The sequence below is a fragment of the Danio rerio genome, chromosome 1 (assembly GCF_052040795.2).
Source record: "Danio rerio strain M-AB ecotype USA chromosome 1, GRCz13ab, whole genome shotgun sequence".
NCBI classification, from domain to species: Eukaryota; Metazoa; Chordata; class Actinopteri; order Cypriniformes; family Danionidae; genus Danio; species Danio rerio.
Window position 1 is genome coordinate 12,478,077 of NC_141021.1, and position 16,743 is coordinate 12,494,819.

Genomic DNA, 16,743 nt, shown 5'->3' on the forward strand with positions numbered 1-16,743 from the left:
AAGGCTTAAGCGAGTAAAGCTTTAAGCAGATCATATCACAGCAGAAATCTGGAGTAAAGACTGCCACAATTGATCTGAAAAACAAAAAAACAAATATATATATATATATATATATATATATATATATATATATATATATATATATATATATATATATATATTTCACACAAAATACCAACTATTATAATTAATCAATTCTAAAACTAGTTACACATGTGGCAATATCAAATTTTGATCACATGGTAATTGTTGAACCTGTAATTATTGTGCAGTACACAATATTATCTGTATTTACTGTATTTATTAAACTAAGGTTGAATGTTTGATGTTGTCCTCTATATTAAAAATGTAATAATTTTTCGAATAATAAATAAATAAGTTAAGTTTAACATAGCAAGGACATTTTCAGACTTAAGGCCCGTGCACACCTGGACGCGTTTTGCTCATGTTTTCTGTCGATGTTTAACGCCTCACGTGCACGGAGCTGCTGAAGTTACAGTAAACAGCACTTGGAGGCGCTCAAGCACAAAACTGTCAATGTGAGCGCACATTGAAGAAGATGCCAAAAGGCGATATCAACGTGGAGCTGCTTATTGCTCTAGTGAGAGAGCTGGAGCTGCTACTTGAACCATCCATTACAACAAGCATGTCAACTTTGTCTTCTTCTTGTGTGTCTGAAGCTTAAAGTTGTGTAGCGCCATCTAACGTCATGAAGTGATTTTGCATACTCTTCTGCTTGATGACGGTTAAAATCGTTTGGGTCTGAATACGGAAAAACATCTTAGAAAAAGCTAAATGTTTTTCAACATGCAAAGAAATATGGATAAGACCAAGGAAGCACTTTTTGAAGGCAAGTTTCAGTATAAAACAATTCCAGCGTTTCCTCCAGTTTCATGCAATTTCGGGTGTTTCAGTTTTAACTTTCAACTTTTGTTTTAATGGAATTTGATACTGCATGGCGAACGGAAAGAAAAACCTCCGCATTTCGCAACTCTGTGGTCCTTTAAGGTAATCAAAAATTGCTGCTAACATGGTAGACTCTTAATAAGAGTATTATCTTAATCATATTCAAATCAGAGTATTGGTGTCCATGGAAATGTACTGAAAAAGTGCCAGATGAATTCGAAAGCTGTCAAAGACAGCACATTCCTCTGCCCTTCAGCATAAAAAGTTCCATGCTCTGTTAAACATCATTTGGGAAAAATATATATTAAAAAAGGGGAACACTTGGAGTAACATTGTGTTGTTAAAGTGTTCCCTTTATTTTTTAAGCATTTATATATCCTAACATCCAAAAAAAACCTTCATTATCTTCAGTCTCAATATACAGTAGAAATGTGCCCGTCTGCAGTGTTTCAGAAGGCAGAGCTCACCAGCCAAGCCTGTGGGGGATTTTAAGGGTCTTAAAGCATTCCCTTTGATATAGTAACCGTACCTTGTAACCAAGGATGTGTCCATTCTTCTGGTGTTCAGGGACCGAACCCCAGGTGACCAATACACTCGTGGAGCTCATTGCTTCTGCGCTCACATTCTCCGGAGCACCAGAGGGAACTGAAAACACATCCATAGAAAAAGCCATTTTATAGCAAAGCATAAAAAAAATACTCAAAGCAAGACACTTTAGGAGTAGTTACAGTGATTTTACAACACTTCAAGGATGTTTTCCTTTATACTGAAAGAGCAATTCCTTAAAAAGACACACTTTGATTAATAACAGTGAGGATAAACTAATTAAACAAGTAATGCATTTTAAAACAGTTCAGATTTCACAACTACTGGGGATTTTGGCAGAAATCTCACCTTCTTTTTGGAGTCTGTAACATTCACTGATTAAAAACTGAAAATAGCTGACAGCTTAAACAGCTTCTGAAATTTCTTTCTGAATGCTTGTCATGTAAAGCGTGCGGAAATACGAACTGCACAAGCAGAAACACTTGTAATGGACTGATTTAGGATCAAATTCGAAGGGGCGAAGCTACCCTGAGAATGTGTGTGATGTGTATTTGCTCCCTCAGGGCTTGTCGGCATATGTTAATGCGCAGTTTCAGTGAGATAAAGATGTTCGTTTGATAAATGAAGCAATGAAGATGCATACTTATTCTTGTGAGTCTTTTAAGTATAGGAAAAGTAGAGGAATTTTTTTTTTTTGTGATATAATGTTTTTTAAAGAATCCCTATTATGGGTTTTTGAAAATGACCCTCCATGTAGTGTGGAACACAGCTCTAAGTGAAGTGAAATATCAAGCTAAGGCTTAATCTAAAAGTGCAGTGTTTAAAACTATTGATTCATCCATAAAAGAGTCGACTTATAGTGCTTTAAATGAATCGTCTTAATAACGAGTCTTCAGCCGTTTTGACGTGATGACGATATGAAACTTAAGCCCCGCCCAATTATTGCGCGCGCAAACCCAGGAAAATTTAAACCCCCGGCCCCGCCCACAAACACAGTAGCAAAGAAAAAGAGGAAGACAAACACTGTAGCAGATACCGGTTAAATCAGGTCATGAAGAAGCTGTGCTCAGCTGGATATTACTGGAGGTGTGAGGGAAAGTTAGTGTTATTTTCTCTACCTAAAGATGAGGCTGTAAAGAGTCAGTGGTTGAGGTTTATTTTTGCTAAATTGGCTCAATTATAACCCCAGCCTTGTGCTGTAATACGTTTTTCTGGAATCTACACGCTTACAACAAGGGATTTGTCAGCCATTTGTTAAAGGAAGGAAGAGAAAAGACTATTGATGTGTGGGACTTTGTGGTTGAAATCACGGTAGTTTTCCAGGATAAATAATAAAACAGGAAGGTGGCGGGAGATAGGTCTGAAATACGGGAGACTTCTGGGAAAAACAGCAGGTATGCTCACACAAACACTCTGCACTCTGACTACTTCAACATTGTTGATAAGCCATGGTGAGCATTTTACTCTGTCTCGCGCTGAACGCTATTGATCAATCGCAACAGACTGGGTCATCGGTCCAGTCAGCGCAGATTAGCATCGCGCTAAGGAGGGGTTTGGGAACAAATGAATCGCTGAACAAATCATATGGGAGTCTTTGGGATAATTAGGTAAAAAATAAAGGCATGTTAAGGGCGAGGCAGTGGCGCAGTAGGTAGTGCTATCGCCTGACAGCAAGAAGGCTGCTGGGTCGCTGGTTCGAACCTCGGCTCAGTTGGCGTTTTTGTGTGGAGTTTGCATGTTCTCCCTGCGTTTGCGTGGGTTTCCTCTGGGTGCTCAGGTTTCCCCCACAGTCATGCGGTACAGATGAATGTGTGTGTGTGTGTGTGTGTGTGTGTATGTGTCCCAGAGATGGGTTGCTGCTGGAAGGGCATCCGCTGCGTAAAAACATGCTGTATAAGTTGGCGGTTCATTCCGCTGTAGGCGACCCCGAATTAATAAAGGGGCTAAGCCGACAAGAAAATGAATGAATGAATAATGCATATTATAAGACAATAAAAGTGTTTTTTTGACCTTGAATCCATATCAGACTGTTGTTGGAGACTACCAAAACCAAAATATGACCCTTTTTAATGTATAATAGAGGCTCTTTTAGTTATTATTATTTTAGCACATTGGGATTTCCAGGGTTATAAACATCTTGAAAACTTTCAAAAATCGTAAAAAGTGGTGGAGATTTCTATAATCCAAGCAATTCTGATTGGCGAAGACACTGAAATGCTTACTGGAGGACTCTTTTGCTTTTAAAGGCTGTTTATTTGATCAAAAATACAGTTTTAAATCATTTTAAGGAATAAACATTTAGAAAAATGTTGGAAACCTGTAACCATTGACTTACATTCATTTATTCATTTTCTTTTCAGCTAAGTCCCTTTATTAATCAGTGGTCACCACAGTGAAATAAACCGCCAACTTATCCAGCATATGTTTTACGCAGCAGATGCCCTACCAGCAGCAACCCAACAATGGGAAACACCCATAGACACTTATTCACACACATACACTATAGCCAATTTTAAAAAATATATATTTATTTGACATGGACATCACAATTACCCTGGACAACCAAATGAATTTGCTTAAGTGTATTAGCAGACTTGCTAATTCTCAACACTCGTCCACTGAAGGCTTGACAAAATTGCCAAAAAGCAGATATAATAAATGCATATACACAACATTATGATTTTTTTTTACATAAAATTACTGAAGGCAAAAGCAAAGGCAGCATGATCAAACAAACTAATATGAGACTATTTGTGCAAACACGGCTCCTTTGTTCTCAACCACTTTTAGAGAACACGACTAAAAATATTTATATTACTTTGTAATTTTAGGCTTGCAGGTAAAGCATTCTACAATTTGGCTCCCATTGCAGAAAAAACAGATTGATTAAATGAGGTACACGTACACTTTAGCTTATTAAAGAAATAAGCAATTTAGCTTATTCAGGTTACCTATAGCGCATGTCTTTGGACTGTCTGGAAAACTGGAGCAACCGGAGGAAACCCATTTAAACACGGGGAGAACATGACTCTTTTGACTTACTGTACATGCTATTTGTTTTTCCTACTATGAAAGTAAATGGTTACAGGTTTCTTACATTTTTTTAAAATATCTTCTTTTTTGTGTTCAACATGAAGTCATGAATCTATTCCTTTAAAACCAGTTAAACTGTATTTAATAAATGCAAACTGCTTGTATTATTATAATAATTATAATTCATCATCCTTAAAAATCCTTCTGACATGCTGATTTGATGCATGAGTAACATTTTTATTAATATTTTCTGTCATTTTAACGTTGATCAATGTAATGTAGCCTTGATGAACAAGAAATAAACAAATAAATGAGTCATAGTGTGCTCAGCTTCAGTAATTTTGCAGTATCTCTCTCTACGCTGTTTCAGTTTGAATGTGGCTAGCTTGACCATCAAGCCCTCTTGAATTTAAATGGTCCACTAGAAACGAGTGCAATCTCTATAAAATATTTTAAATGTCATGTATAACAGGAAAAATTACAGTGAACTAGATAAGTGGTCACCGTCAAAGCCACAAGTGCAGCCCCAGCAGCTGCCTCTGACAATTTCCTACTTTCTAGATGCCGTGTAAGGGTCGTCAGGATCATTTCCTCAGCAGGGAGCCACTGGAGCTGCTATCATCCACCCTCTGAGAGACGAAGCCTCGGGCACAAACTCTATCGGAGTATCCACTAACTATGCAAATGAAGCTTACGACTAAAAATCGGCTACCGGGACGCTGGCGAAACTTGTTTTTGAGTTGCTAAGCAACACAGCAACTTGTGGGATTAATAAAAATCAACTGACATAAAATAAAAAATGTAACATGCAAAACAATTAAAATGGAAATGTGACCATAATGCATCAACATAATGATGCTTAAATTAACATAACCCATTTGGTTACTTGCAAAACAGCAGTTCAGTTTTCTTTCTTTTCCTCAGATGGAGGATAAAATGACATTAAACTTTGCATCAAACTTGATTGATCTTTTATTCTGATTGCTGTGCAAAGTTCCTGTTTGGACCTGGCGCTAATGTGCACTTTTACTGATCTGATCACAAGTGGTCAGCTGAGATGCATTACAGTTTCCACATGCTATTAACAAGAGTTCAAACATGTTTAAACTTTAATCTAACTAAATACAGTCTCTTAAATCTATTACATTTGACATTTAGCTTTAGAAACCCATATTTTGATTCAACAAATGATTTATTACACGCTGGACTTTGATTTTTTTAATATTAAGTTGCGTACAAATTGCATATAAGAATACTTTTTTGGCAGTTTCAGTTGGCTACCAGCAATCTTCAATAGATATTTTCATATTTTTTATGATCTAAAAAGAAAAAGAAATTTGAAAGAAAGGTTTAAAATAATGCGAATGATTGTTTCTGGCTGAATTAATCACTTATAATTAGGGATGTAACGGTATCAGAATTTCACGGTACGATAATACCTCGGTATGAATGGCACGGTACGGTATTTATTGAATAATTTACAGGAAAAACAAAACTAATGAAAAGACTCAAAAAAAGTGCCAAAAGTGTTTATTTACCTTAGCACTGAACATATCAATGAAATACAAATTAGCATTAGAAAGAAACCGAAATGCTTCCACACATCTGATTTAAAACCCGCTTTAGGTTCGATCATTTCCAGCTCTTTTTCTACCCCGCTACTAGCAACACACTCCATTTCCGCATTACTGGATCTGTAGTGACAACAGACTGCAAAGGATGATGTTCACGCCTAGGCTGATGGGAATTGTAGTTCCCGATACCTCCTGTTTGCTTCATTCGCCTAAGCAAACTTTTCTCAGAAATATAGTTCTATTGAGTCATTCGCCTACGGTAATATTGAAAAAAGTCCCCTGAATTATTATCCCCCTGTTAAGTTTTTTCCCTAACTTCTGTGTAACGGAGAGAAGATTTTTCAACACATTTTTAAACATAACAGTTTTAATAACTCATTTCTAATAACTGATTTATTTTATCTTTGCCATGATGACAATACATAATATTTGTCTAGATATTTTTATAAGACACTTCTACAGCTCAAAGTGACATTTAAAGGCTTAACTAGGTTAATTAGGTTAACTAGGCAGGTTTGGGTAATTAGGCAAGTTATTGTATAACGATGGTTCTGTAGACAGTCGAAAAAAAATTAGCTCAAAAAGGCTAATAATTTTGACCTTAAAATGGCTTTTAAAAAATTTAAAACTGCTTTTATTCTAGCCGAAATAAAACAAATAAGACTTTCTCCAGAAGAAAAAATATTATCAGACATACTGTGAAAAAAAAAAAAAAAATTCACAGGGGGGCTAATAATTTTGACTTTAACTGTATAATTTGAGTTATGACTTAAAGGTTGCAGTTATGAGTCTCTGTACCGGCATGCATATTGAATGTATAGTAAGTGAGCAAACCCTCAACTGTTCCCTGGGCAGCATATAAAAAATGGCTGATTAGTGCTCTATCAATACACTGCAATTTTGTGTTAGGCATTTATGAACACCTCAAAATGTTTTAGACTTAATTTAAAGCTGTATTTAGTGTCACATACTTTTGATTGGATTTTTAAAAATGCATCTTAATGACAGATGTAAATTGAGTCTCTGGAAAGTAGTTGTAATGTGTGTCACCTGACTCTTTGGTTTTGCCCAGTACATGACTGCTCCAGGGTCCAGGCCCGATACTGTTGAAGGCCTGAATGCTCAGCTCATAGTCCGTCCACTCTTCCAGTCCCTCTACTGTCACCTCACAGGATAAGCGATCAGAAACAGTCTCCATACGGGGCTGCCCAAACCCATCCGCTCGCTGTGCTCGAACACGATAACCCACACTTTCAGGATTCCCGTTATAAGCCGCCTCTGGAAGTGGCTACAAAAGACGAAGAGAAAAACATTGAGACAGAAGAAACTGACAAACTAATTCAACTGATTGAATTGTAACATGCAATTATATCGGATTAGATATACTCTTATTTATTCTTTAAAAATGTGTAACTTTAATTTAGTAAGCTTGATATAAAGACATTTATAAAATGACAAGCAAATAGAGTTTTCAAATAAGCGCTGTTCTTATAAAACTTTTTATTGATCAGATAATACCCAAAAAGTGTATCAGTTACCACAAAATACTGAACAGCACAACTGTTATCAACATTGATAATAATAAGCAGGGTGCAAATTATACATTCAAGATTGGGGGGAGGGGGGTGGTCATCTTTTTCGGTAGAAGTTTGACAGAACATGCTTCAGTGAATCAAATTTATGAATGTATTTAGATTACATGTTATTTTTTTAATAAATTGTATGTGTTTTTAGTGTTTTGAGGGACATTTAGAGACTATTTTGGAGGTTTCTAACGCTCAAACTATACAAATTATGTGTCTAATTTTTCTATTGTTTACGCAACATGCAGATATAAACACCTATTTTACAAGAAACGTGTTTTGTGAATACTTAAGATGTCTTTCGGTGCTCTAGAACTGCAAGTTTCAGACATTTTTTTTAGACAATTTATTTTTCCTAGCATTGATTGACATGATTATGCATTCACAAAAGTATGAACCGTTATGGGGGAGCCACATGTACATTTAAACTATACATTTTTAATTATTAAATGTGCATTAAATCAGCATGTGAGAATAATTTCTTATAAATCCTGTAAATAATCATGGTGAAAATGTAATTTAATTTAATTTAATTTAATTTAATTTAATTTAATTTAATTTAATTTAATTTAATTTGTATGTTGCTTTTCACAATAATCATTTTAGTGCAATATCTGTACTTTTAATCCGCTACTTTCCTTCAACCTGCGGTCCCTTCTTTATTTTTTCCTGTCTATAGGGAATAGAAATATCAGTCCTGTGATTCATGACCAATCAAATTACACAAATAAGGTCAATTGCATCATAATGAACTACTTCAAGACATGGGCAAGTTATAATTGGAGCAAACTTTGGAAGCATTTAAAGTGTCCAAAAAGATGTCCAAAATCTTTAAACACCCAGCAGGCACAAGACGTCAACATGATGTCAGATTGACGTTGTAACCCATGTCGTGTGGACATTGCATTTTGTTTGGAAATGAAAATCGTGTTGACAACAGAACCCCACATCAGGCTGACATTAATCTCAAACCTAAAATCAACCAAATATCAATGTCTAATGATGTTATAGCCTGACAATGTGTGGACGTTACTACTATGATATCTATCAGGATTTTGGTTGCCATACATGATCAATAAATGTCAGTATTTGACGTCAAAATGACGTTGGTTTAAGATGTTGGTTTGACGTTGGATTTTGGTCACTTTCTAACACAACCTAAAATCAACCTAAAATCAACCAAATATCAACGTCCTTTGATGTTGTTATTGGTCATAAAATAATAATGTCCTTAGACGCTGGCTAGACGTTGAATTTTGTGAACATAACAACACAACTTAAATCTAACCTAATATGAATATCTTATAACATTGTGTGCCTGCTGGGCGATAACTAAATGCACTACAGAATGTTACGTTTACACACATCCACGAATTAAATGTAAATGCATCAGCTTTTACAGCATAATACTCACTACTACTTTTGAAAGGGCTACTTTTTACTCATGCTTTGAGTAATATTTACAAAAGTTACTTTTACTCTACTTAAACTACATTTTTGGGCAAGTAATTGTCTTTTTACTCTTACCACTACTCGTATTAGGTGTATCAATCAGAATACAATCAGAATATTAGAATTTCTGGTAAGCAGAATGAACTTCTAAAAATAAATAAATAAATAGAAAAGGTTTATTCTTACTAAAGTTTTGTCCTAAACTTGCGAAAAGCACTGAAAACTTTTTTTTATCATTGTTATTGTTCAGAAATTTAAGTGCTGGAATAGTCAAACTAATTTTCTGCATGTTAATCTTACTCAACGGAAATGACTGTTTCTCAGCTCATCCCAATGGCTAAATTCTATGATGATCTGGATGAATGAAAACCTTCACAAGCGTCAAATTGTGTGCAGCAAACAGAAAGGAAGTTCCTTAATCTTCTCATAAACATAAATTAAATGACATTTGAAATTGGCTGTAATGCGGCTCAGTCCCCCGTCTGCTTCAGCTGTGAGTTACGCATTGGCAAACAGCTCAGAGACGTTTTCCAGCATCCCATGCCAACAGTTCGCACATGGTTGCTCGCCTAGTACTTTAATGCACACTTGAAATCTTATGATGTTCACAGCTTTAGTACGTTGACTGTTTGAAGCGTTTCAATTAAAATGCTTTTGGCATTTCAGTGAATGCTGATGCAGGTGACTTCATAGGCACAGGCCAACTCGGTGTTTCAGGTTTTATATTCTCCACAATAAACTGATCATCTTCTTTTGTAGCATCGCGTTTAGATATATGATGTGAAATTAAACATTCAAAGCTCAACCATTAAACATGAAATCTCATTCATTTAATTAGAAAAAGAAAATTGCTTTATTGTATATTCAAAGTTCTACAATGGAACTCCATAGTGGTTCCAAAGTCCTACTATGGAAGAAAATGGGGACCATCAACGGTTTGGTTACCAGTCCTATTTAGGAAGTCAGTGGGTACTATCAACTGTTTGGTTACCAGTCCTACTATAGAAGTCAATGGGTACTATCTACAGTTTGGTTACCAGCCCTGCTATGGAAGTCAATGAAGAGTATCAACTGTTTCGTTACCAGTCCTTCTATAGAAGTCAATGAGTATTATCTACTGTTTGGTTACTAGTCCTACTGTAAAAGTCAATGGGGCCAATTAACTATTTGGTTACCAGTCCTATCACAGAAGTCAATGGGAACAATCAACTGTTTGGTTTCCAGTTCTATTGTGGAAGTCAATTAGGGACTATTGCATGCTTAGTAACCAGTCCTACCATGGAAGTCAATGGGAATTGTTGATTGTTTGGCTACCCGTCTTACTGTGGAAGCACTATCAACTGTTTAATTACCAGTCCTAATATAGAAGTCAGCGGGGAACATTGAATGCTTAAAAAAACAGAAGTCAATTGGTACATTCGACTAGTTACAAGTCCTACTGTAAAAGTCAATGGGGCCAATCAACTTTTTGGCTACCCGTCCTATTGTGGAAGTCAATGGGAACCATTGAATGTTTAGTAACAAGTTATACTGTGGAAGTCAATGGGGGCCATTGACTGGTTGGTTGTCAGTCCTACTATTGAAGCCAATGGGTACTATCAAGTTTTTGGTTACCAGTCCTACTATAGATGTCAATGGGGACTACCAACTGTTTGGTTACCAGTCCTACTGCGGAAGTTAATGGGGACTATTGCATGTTTAGTAACCATCCTACCATACACGTCAATCGTCACTGGGGACTATAGACTGTTTAGTTACCAGTCCTACTATAAAAGTCAAAGGGGACTTTTGACTGTTAAGTTAACAGTCCTAACGAGGAAGTCAACAAGAACTATCAGCTGTTTATTTACCTGTCTTACTGTGGAAGTCAATGAGGACTATCAACTGTTTGGTTACCAGTCCTACTATAGAAGTCAATGGGGACTATTGACTGTTTAGTAACCAGTCATACTATAGAAATCAAAAGAGGCTATCAACTGTTTGGCTACCAGTCCTACTGTGAAAGTCAATAAAAGTATCGACTGTTTGGCTTCCAGTCCTATTATAGAAGTCAATGGGGACTGTTGACTGTTTGGTTACTAGTCCTAGTTTGGAAGTCAATGGGGACTATTGACTGTTTAGTAACCCGTATTACTAAAGAAGTTAACAGGGACTATTGACTATTTGGTTACCAGTCCTACTATAAAAGTCAATGGGGACTATTGACTGTTTGGTTTCCAGATTTATACAATATACTGTATCTTCTTTTGTGTTCTGAGAACAGAGAGCAAGTGTATAGGGTAAGTAAACAATGACAAGATTTTTATTTTTACATGAACCATGCCTTTAAGATTTTGTCCACGTTCAACCACTTCTAAAGCCCCCTTCCACATAGTAAATTAATTTCAAAGAGAAAATTCTCATGCAGTAATATATTAATATCTGCTAGAATAAGGGTAAAGATATCAAAAAAGGGCACTTGTTCGGTTTAAAAGTGATGCCAAGGGATCCTGATGATGAGTCAAAATGTGCCATTTTTTTTCTTTGGTTCAATTTAAATTTGATTAAACTGAATAATGAGTGGCTGGGTTTATATGCTGAAAAAAGCAAGTCTTTCTTCTAAAATACTTCTAAGGCTCAGCGCATTTCCACAGCAACTGCTCATAAAACTCATCTTACATATTCTCCTCATTAAAGACATTAAAACCGAAGAAACTTTGGTTGCTCGGTAAGCGACAGAAGAGCTATAAAAGCATAACCTTCTCGTCAATGGCAGCAACATGGAAGTTTTAGCAAGAGCATAATAAATTACTATCCATAAAAAAGGGTTAGAGGTCTCTGTTTTCGTTTTCAACACTTCAGAAGTACTGCATTAAGCACTATTATGTCCTGAGGGTCATTTTTTTCAGCAGCGGCTCCCCACAAATGTGTTGCTATGACCAGTGGAGACTTTCCAAAAGCTGTTTTTTAGATTAAATGGAGTCCTGTCTCATGAAATGACAGCTTTCATGTTATATGCCTCTACAACTCAAATTCTTCGATCGCTCTTCAGGCTCTGAAAAGGTGAGAGGGGAAAAAAGGAGAAGTGAAGGAGAAAATAACAGCAATTATATCTGATACTGACAGACACTATGGCTCGTGATAGCAGAAAAACAGACAGGAAAAATAAGCTGTCAAACCTCTTCCAGTATATACCTCCACTATAAAGAGTGTGCAGAGAAGAGCAACAGATCATATTTGCGTGCATCTCTGCACATGTTTGAGAGTGCATAAATTGCTGTATGTTTACGAGCGATCTACTTTTTATGATAATGTTCAGTGCAAATCATGGAGACGAGAAAACTTTTTAAAGCTCCTAGGTTTTAAAAATGCCATATATTAGGGAGAATGATGTGGTATAATAAAATATTAAGAATTGTATAATAAGAAATATTTCAATACAATATTTAATTAACAATAGTTTATAATAGTAATTGCTATTTATCGTAAATTATTGCAAAAATAGTAAATGATTAAAAAAAAATGTTTCTTGTTTTGTTTTGTTTTTTAACCTTAAGGCACAGTAGTTTTAATTTAGATGACCAAAAGTCATGAAAAGCTTGCTCATGTTGTAATTTATTAGACATTGCTATTACATGGCTATTACATGACACCGGCCCTCGAGGATCAAGTTTGCCCATCCCTGCACTAGCCTGTCTGGCTTTATTCTGCAATAACAACTAGCTATATGTATATGATTCTTTACTTAACAAATGAAACCTTACTGTAAAGTATACTGTAAAATGTTATTGTGATATATGTACACTGTAAAACCCAACAGTTAACTTTATCAAATGAAATGAGTGTACAGTACTGACTCAAAATTGACTGAAAGTTAATTCTACTCATTTGAAAAGAGTTTTGAACTCAGTGTTGAAGGTAATGAATTAATTAAATACCTCATTACTTCAACTCAAATGGAGTAAGTTCACGGTACTCAGATTAGTTTTTTTTACTCTAATGGCTTGTAGCAATCGGTTTCCTCAAATGGTTTGAGTTGCCGTAACTTATTGGGTTTTACAGTACTCAGTAGGTTTGAGTTCTCTTCAGTTATCGGGTTTTACTGTGCTTAAACTGCTTTGTTAATTCAAATGGATTAAGTTCACAGTACTCCTTAGGATTAGTTTTTGAACTTAAATGATTTGTTGCAATTAGTTTCCTTAAACAGTTTGAGTTACCTTAACTTTTTAGGTTTTACAGTGTAGCAATGTGCATTTCAATTAAAATAAAGCAATATAATGTTGATTTCAAGAGTTCACATTTAGATATTGCTTGATAATAATAGAAGGTTTGGCATGTTGTCACGGAAGAGAACCCTAAGTTCGGAGGTAATTGAGCCCAGGGCTCCCACCTGGTCAATGAGCATGTAAGGGGGTACAAGATCAGGTAGTTCTCAAAAACTTCCTCTTGTAAAAGAGAAAAAGAGGAGGATAGGTTAGATGCAGGGATTAGTTTCGAAATAAGTTTGTGAAACTTCGCTTAAAATAAAAAGCTCTCAATTAGATTATATTTTTAAAAGTTTAATAGAAACCTTGTGCTCTTCTGCTAACTACAGCTAGATATATTCAAGAGTTCACGCTTAGCTGATGATTGATTAGCTTATTTGGCATGCTGTCCCAGGTGAGAGCTCTGAGCTCATAAGATCCTCGAGCTCAGGGTTCCCTCTTGTTTGAAAGGTGAGAGGGAAGTTTAAGCTCAGCTAGATCTTGTTAAGGACTTGAACCAGTGACAGTCTAGCTGTGAGGCAACAGTGCTAATCACTGGGCCACCATGCCACCCATCTAGGAAAAGAGGAGGAGTAGGGGTGGAAGGGGGGATTCTTCAGAACGAAGATGGCTGTTATATGGAACTTAGGGTATTTATAGTGGCTTAGGAATCATCTGATTGGTAAATAATTATAAATTGAATAATGCGGGACCGGCTGCAAGCAATCATAAGTACACGATCCTCTCGAAGTTTGTTTATAAATAAACTTCACTTTAATCAATGGTACAGTGAAACACCAAGAACTTTGATCTATTACTAAAACATTTTAGCAGACATTCCTCTAGTCCTTATTCTTTAGAAATCTCCTTACTGAATACAAGTACAGTCCATAACCCAGAATCACATTTACCTGCAGAAAATCTACATTAGCTGTGAACTTAAGTGTAAATGTTTGCAGATTGTGTGTGTATGTCTTTCTAACCTCCCAGCGAATCCTCAGGCTGGTTTCACTGGCTGAAAACACGACAAGCTCAGTCGGGGCCACATCTGGACTGGACTGCAGGGTCTGCATCAATCGGGAGGACTCACTAAAGGGGCTCGAACCAACAATGTTCACCTGCTTCATTCTGAACCTAGAAGCCATATAAAAGAGGAGAGAACGAGAACGAAAACAACATTTTTAATTCCCCGATCTTGCTCTAGAGTAGTAGGAGGACAGGCGATTTTGGACAGGATAACAGATCTTTGCAGACTCTGATCATCTGTAATCCCTTTAGGACAAGATAGTGTGCTGAGAATCAGAAGACAATCTTTCCACAGGACCTTGAGAAAATCAATTAAGGAGAGAGAGAGGGAGAGAGAGAAATGGCGAATGAGAGAAAGAGTGAGAGAGAAGAGGAGAATGAAACACAGTAAAAACAAAAAAAATGCAGGAGCAAAGAGTGTGATGAGTGCTTAATCAATATTAACCGTCATGAATGGCTCAAATACATTTATAAAGAGAGAATAGTGGCTGAAAACAGCAACACTGAAAGACTGGGCAGGTTTGTGAAGGTCTTTATGTTTCATTTGGTGTGATTTGGATAACGTGAGATTTTCAGTGAAAGGCTGACCTGTATTGAGTAAAGGGGATGAGATTGGGAATCTCCAGTGTGTCTGAGGCTGGAGGACTGTCTCTCTCATATAAAACCTTCCATTCTGCCTCCTTTTCCTCCTCACCCACAGTCACCACCTGTGGACATACAGAGGATGAGCTGAAATGGAGAAGGGACTGCATACTTTACTGGACATGAAAAAACGCAACAAGACCAGCAATGGTTTTGACCTATAAGGCAAGGCAAGGCAAGTTTATTTATATAACACATTTCATAAACAGTGGCAATTCAAAGTGAACATTAAAGAACATAAAAAACAAACAATAAAAATTATTAAAAATAGATAAAATGAGGTAAAACAGGTTATAAAAGAATGAAAAAGAAAAACATAATAGTATGATCTGTCGGACGTAGCACAGTGCTCATTCAGTATGTTTTCAGTCTCAATTTGAATGTGCCTGATATTTGAGCACATCTGATCATTTCTGGAAGCTGATTCCAGCAGCGAGGGGCGTAGTGGCTGAAGGCAGATTCACCCAGCTTTGACTGAACTCTTGTAGGTTGATGTTTTGTTTTAACACTACAGAGATGACAAAAAACCAGTAGCACTATAATGATAATAATAATTAATGATAACTAATGATAATGATAATTAATCAGTTACAGGGTGTTTTGTATATAAAATTCTATCCTACAAGACTGGATTCTCTAAGCACTTATTCTGAACAATTTAATATGTGTTTTGGGGTTTGTTTCTGTGACTCTTTACATAATAATGACAATAATTAATTTCTTACATTTACATAATGCTTTTCTGGACACTTTACACATTTTTGGGGGGATCTCCTCATCCACCACCAGTGTGCAGCATTCAACTGGATGACGCAACAACATCCAGACCAATTATAATGCGGGGATGGTTAGGAGGCCATGATGGACAGAGGCTAGTGTGCAAATTTGTCCAGGATGCCAGGGTTACACCCCTACTCTCTTACAAAGGACATCCTGGGATTTTTAATGACCAGTCCCCATCATTATACTGGGGCATTAGGACCCACACATCACAGGTTGAGTGCCTCACTAATGCCACTTCCGGAAACAACCTCTTTCTCATGTGGTCTCCCATCCAGGTACTGAAAGGGCGCAGCTCTGCTTTACTGCATGTGAGAGTTCCAGAGAGCTAGCTGCCGGAAATATACCATGATGCATACCAAAGTATCCCTATTGTATTCCTTCTAAACATCACCCAAATTAACACACCTGTTTTAGATGGCTAGCTCATTAGAAAAGTTCTTCAAGAATGAACTAAAACAACATGTTCCCTACATAGTGTTTACTGCTCTCTACCCCCTGCACAAATGAAATGAACTCAAAGGTTACTTTATTTAAAAAAGTAATAATAATAAAATGAAACAATTATTAACATAATAAAATAATAATTATTACATACATTTATTATATGAAGGGTTATATGTTGCTATTGAACATGTGATTAGCATAGGGCATGCCTTCCGCATGTTACTCTTTGAATTGAACATGCTTTCAAACTGGAGTCCTCGACTTTGCAGGCATCAAACAAAATATGCACAGTGTAACTCTCCAAGAAGACCAGGATTGAGAACCTGCTGATCTACAGTCAGAAATAAAAGTGCAAACGCTGTAACTGGGGTGGCACCTTTTCAAATGATATATATATATATATATATTTTTTTTTCACCTAAAAGTATTCTATTGTACTTTTTATGTAATAATATGTACCTTTATGTTTCAATTATAGACCCTTTTAGGTATAAAAAGTACTTTTTAAAAAGGTACCACCCCAGTGAAAGC

At 36.3% G+C, this 16,743-nt stretch overlaps 1 protein-coding gene across 18 annotated transcripts in view; it reads right to left on the reverse strand.

The window, feature by feature from the left end:
• The window catches only part of sdk1b (sidekick cell adhesion molecule 1b), a 456,411-nt gene that overhangs the window by 68,832 nt on the left and 370,836 nt on the right, over positions 1-16,743 (reverse strand). For all 18 annotated transcript variants that reach the window (NM_001443429.1, NM_001443430.1, NM_001443427.1 and 15 more), the window contains 4 exons: positions 14,932-15,050; positions 14,301-14,451; positions 7,110-7,347; positions 1,436-1,551 (listed from right to left, as the gene is read on the reverse strand). In NM_001443429.1, the coding sequence (NP_001430358.1) occupies positions 1,436-1,551; positions 7,110-7,347; positions 14,301-14,451; positions 14,932-15,050 (624 nt within the window). The remainder of the gene's footprint in view (positions 1-1,435; positions 1,552-7,109; positions 7,348-14,300; positions 14,452-14,931; positions 15,051-16,743) is intronic.